At 68.5% G+C, this 4,351-nt stretch overlaps 2 protein-coding genes across 2 annotated transcripts in view; one reads left to right on the forward strand and one right to left on the reverse strand.

Moving 5' to 3' along the window:
* Positions 1–24: 24 nt before the first annotated feature.
* Positions 25–3,143, forward strand: H696_04197 (hypothetical protein; the record flags this gene model as incomplete). The annotated part of the gene is made up of 4 exons (XM_009498074.1): positions 25–606; positions 792–902; positions 1,053–2,072; positions 2,301–3,143. 4 exons carry the CDS (start codon positions 25–27, stop codon positions 2,628–2,630), a joined length of 2,043 nt encoding a protein of 680 aa, XP_009496349.1. The 3' UTR covers positions 2,631–3,143.
* An 80-nt stretch (positions 3,144–3,223) lies between these two features.
* The window catches only part of H696_04198 (fructose-1,6-bisphosphatase I), a 2,240-nt gene continuing 1,112 nt past the window's right edge, over positions 3,224–4,351 (reverse strand). Inside the window, exons 4-5 of the mRNA XM_009498075.1 lie at positions 3,768–4,279; positions 3,224–3,567 (exon numbers count right to left, since the gene is read on the reverse strand). Of these exons, the coding sequence (XP_009496350.1) occupies positions 3,354–3,567; positions 3,768–4,279 (726 nt within the window). The 3' untranslated portion in view covers positions 3,224–3,353. The remainder of the gene's footprint in view (positions 3,568–3,767; positions 4,280–4,351) is intronic.

Raw genomic sequence — 4,351 nt, forward strand, 5'->3', positions numbered from 1 at the left:
GTGCCCCGCCCCCCGCCCCGCATCATGCTCCCGTCCGCCCGTGCCGCCGCGAGCTCCCTGCTCGGCCGCCCGGCCGGAGTGGCCCTGCGCACCGCCGCCGCGGCCACCACCGCCCAGGCCCGGTTCTATGCATGCGGCATGCCCAAGGCCCCGGCCACCCCGGAGCCGACCAGCGCCGCCGCCGCCGCCGCCGCCGCCGCTGCGGTGTCGGAGTTTTCCTCCCCCCTGGACGGGGAGAAGGGTTCCGCCGCGTCCCGTCGCCGGTCTCTGCCGCCGATTATCCCCTCGCTGGCGGAGTTCATGAAGATGTCCGACGGCCAGACCCCCCCGCAGGATGGCGACGACCAGGAGGTCTACGCCCCGGCCCCATACCTGCCGAAGAACCTGGGCCAGGGCCGCACAGTGCTGACCGAGACCTACGGCTGCCAGATGAATGTCAACGACACGGAGATTGCTCTGGCCTGCCTGCTGGACGCCGGGTACGAGCGTGCCCCGGAGGGCGCCTCGGCCCAGGATGCCGATGTGGTCCTGCTGATGACCTGCGCCATCCGTGACAACGCTGAAACCAAGATTTGGAACCGCCTGACCGAGCTGTCGCACATCAAGGTATGGACCCTCCCTCTCCCTCTCCCTCTCTCTCTCTCTCTCTCTTTCTCTTTGAACCCCTATTTCTGTCTCTCGCTCGCCCGCCCGCCCGTTCGCACCCGCGCATGTACGCCCGGCCGGCCGCTCACTGGCGTCTGCATCACCTTGCCTCTGACCTGTCCCTCTGCCCCTTTCCTCTCCTCCAGCGCAAGCGTCGTGGTCTGCGCGTCGGGCTGCTCGGCTGCATGGCCGAGCGTCTCAAGCACCAGGTCCTCGAGTCGGACAAGTCGGTCGATGTTGTCTGTGGTCCCGATAGCGTACGTTGTCCGCTGTCCCTCTCTGCCCATCTGGCTATCTCACCCCCCCTCCCCCCATGCTTACAGCTGACCCTGTGCTCCTCTGCTACCTACCCGACCTTTCATCCCCCCCCCCTCTCTCTCACACACACACACACACACACACGCCAGTACCGCGACCTGCCCCGCCTGCTGCACTCGGTCGACATCTCCGGCGGGCAGTCCGCCATCAATGTGATGCTCTCGCTGGATGAGACGTATGCCGATGTGGCGCCGGTGCGCGTGAACCCGGACAATGTGTCGGCCTTCGTGTCCATCATGCGTGGCTGTGACAACATGTGCTCCTACTGCATTGTGCCCTTCACGCGCGGCCGGGAGCGCTCGCGCGATGCGGCCTCCATCATCCGCGAGGTGCGCCAACTCCAGTCCCAGGGGGTCCGCGAGGTGACCCTCCTCGGGCAGAATGTCAACAGCTATCGCGACACCTCCGAGGCCGGGCTGGCCCTGCTGGACGAGCGCGCCGAGCGCGGCGCCGCCACCACCACCGAGATGACCGGCACCCTGGCGCGCGGCTTCCAGACCATCTACAAGGCCCGGACCGGGGGTCTGCTCTTTGCCGACCTGCTGGACGAGGTGAGTGCCGCCTGTCCGGACATGCGCTTCCGCTTCACCTCCCCCCATCCGAAGGACTTCCCGGATGAGCTGCTGCGACTGATCGCCGAGCGGCCGAACGTGGCCAAGCAGCTCCACCTGCCGGCACAGTCCGGCAACAGCGCCGTGCTCGAGCGCATGCGCCGGGGGTACACCCGCGAGGCGTACCTGGAGATGGCCGACCGCGCGCGGTCCCTCATCCCCCGGGTGGCCCTGTCGTCGGACTTCATCGTGGGCTTCTGCGGGGAGACCGACGCGGAGCATGCCGACACCGTGTCCCTGCTGCACCATGTGAACTACGAGCATGCCTACCTCTTTGCGTATAGCATGCGCGAGAAGACCCACGCCCACCGGACCCTGGTGGACGATGTGCCGGAGGAGGTGAAGCAGGCCCGTCTGCGCGAGGTCATCGACCTGCAGTATGGCCTCATGTCGAAGTCCTCCGCCCTGGAGGAGGGGTCCCTGCATGTGATCCTCATTGAGGGCGACAGCCGGCGCAACAGCGACGAGTGGTCCGGCCGGTCGGACAACAACAAGATGGTACGCATCGTGGGCTGGAGGGCGTGCACGCCGCGGGGGGGGGGGGGGGGGGGGGGGGCCCCCCCCGGGCCCCCCCGGGGCCCCCCCCCCCGTGGCGGGGGGGGGCCCCCCCCCCCCCCCCCCCCCTCTGTCGTTCCTTCTCCGCCCCTGCACGGGGGATGTGGCCCCTTCTGACCTCCGATCCCCTTGTCTGCCGGTACTGTGTGCACCATCGCCTCTCGCCCGAAGGTTGTCTTCCCCAAGCAGCCGGTGCCCAACATGGTCAGCACCCCGGAGGCGCCGGTGTCCATGAGCCAGCCGCTGTCGGCGGCCAGCGGCTTTGTCATGCCGCAGAAGGGCGACTTCGTGCTGGTGCGCGTTACGTCGACCAGCGCACAAACCTACCGCGCCGAGCCTCTGGCCCTGTGTGACGTCCGTGGCCTTGGGCTGTCCACCAGCGAGCTGGCTCAGCTCCACGTGTCGGAGGCGGACCGGGCCCTGGGCCTGCAGCGCATTGCCCAGCTGGACCAGCTGGTGGCTGCTGCCGGGCCGGCGGCCGCGGTGGCCCACTCCCACTGAAGCACGCGTGTCAGCACCGCCAGCGCCCGTGCCAATGCCAACCTTCCCCTGGTGAGGGCTGGGGAAATGAATGGACTGAGTCGCATTTCCCGGCCCTCGCCCTGCGCTCGCGGTGCTAGCCTTGACATCCGCGCGTCTGGCCGCGGTCAGCGGGTCGGTGTGTGTGTGTGCGGGGGGAGAGGGGGGGAAGGGGGCCTTCCTCACCCTGTCCTGCCTCTCGCCGCGGTGTGTGCCGGCCTCCCCCCTTCCTGCCCCTCCCCGCTTGCAGCGCCAACCTCTAGAACACAATAGATCCAGTATTTTTCTCCTGTCGGCGGTCCTGCTTGCGGCAGGCGGCGCGGGCGACGGCGGGCCGGGCGACAAGCGCGGGGGCTACACATAAAAAGGCAAGTGCGGCGTATGTATTGGGATACGCGAGGAGAAAGGAAAAGAAAAAGGGCGCAGCCCATTGATCTGCCTCGCTCAAGTGAGGGGGGGAGGGGGGGGGGGGGCGACGATTCTGAAGGGGGGAAGATGGGCGACGTGCGACCCGCCTCCATGCTGGGTGATATGGGAGCTCCGCATGGGGATGGGCGGAGGAAGAAGAGGGGGAGAGAGAGAGAGAGGGAGGGAGAGGGAGAAAAGGAGAGGGCGAGACAGTGAAAGGCGGGCAGCCAATGGGTGGCACTCCAGGGCGAGGGGACCCGACTGGGCCAAAGAAAAAAAAAAGCGCCTGTGTGCTGCCTACTTCTTGGCGTTCTCCTCATCCTGGTACATGCGCTCAACCTCGGCCACGTCCAGCGCGCTGCCAAGGAAGATGCCGGTCCGGGCGTGGAGCTTGTCCGGGCGGATGGCCAGGGCGCGCTTCAGACCGGTGGTGCACCGGCCGCCGGCCTGCTCGCACAGGAAGGCCATGGGCAGGACCTCGTACAGGATGCGCAGTTTGCCGTTGGGGGAGCTGTGCTCCGGGGAGGGGGGGAGGGGGGAGGAAGCCACCAGAGAGGCGAGGGGAGTGTCAGTGCCCCGCGGCGGCGCCGGCGGGATGCGGGCGACTGAGCGACCGAAAGAGAGGGAGAGAGAGGGGGGGGAGGGGCACATGCGAGGGATCGGCTGCACCGGGAGCCAGGGGCTCCGGCGAGGAATGGATCATGCACGCACCTCCTGTCCGCGGGGTAGGCGAAAACACCTCCGTGGAGGAAGGTCCGGTGGACGTCGGCCACCATGGACCCGACGTAGCGCAGGGAACGCGGCTTCCGAGTCCCATGGTTGTCGTGCTCATCGGCGCGGACGGCCAGCGAGCCGGCCGGCCGCAGCGGGTGCGTGACCTTGAGGGTGGCCTCATCCAGCCCGGCCAGGGGCTTGCCCTCGGCGTCGGCGGTCGGGGCCTCCGGGAACTTGCAGTGGTTGACCCACCGAGTGACGGCTGGCCCCCACTTGCTGGCGTTGCCCTCATTGATGGAGTAGATGTTCCCGCGCGAGGGGATCCGCATGGACGGGTGGGTGAGGATGAACTCCCCGAGGCTCGGGTCCAGGGTGTACCCGTTGACCCCGTCCCCGGTGGCCAGCACCAGGCCGGTGAAGGACCCGTACAGGGCGTACCCGGCGGCCATGAGCTCGGTCCCGGGGCGCAGGACGTCCCGCTCGAGGGATGTCCCATCCGAGCCCTCGGGCTGTGCGACGGGGCCGGTGTCAGATATCTGTGCAGGACAGGTGTGCCGCCACCGGAAAGGCGGGGGGGGGGG

Source organism: Fonticula alba (assembly GCF_000388065.1).
Source record: "Fonticula alba strain ATCC 38817 unplaced genomic scaffold supercont2.7, whole genome shotgun sequence".
Taxonomy (NCBI): Eukaryota; order Rotosphaerida; family Fonticulaceae; genus Fonticula; species Fonticula alba.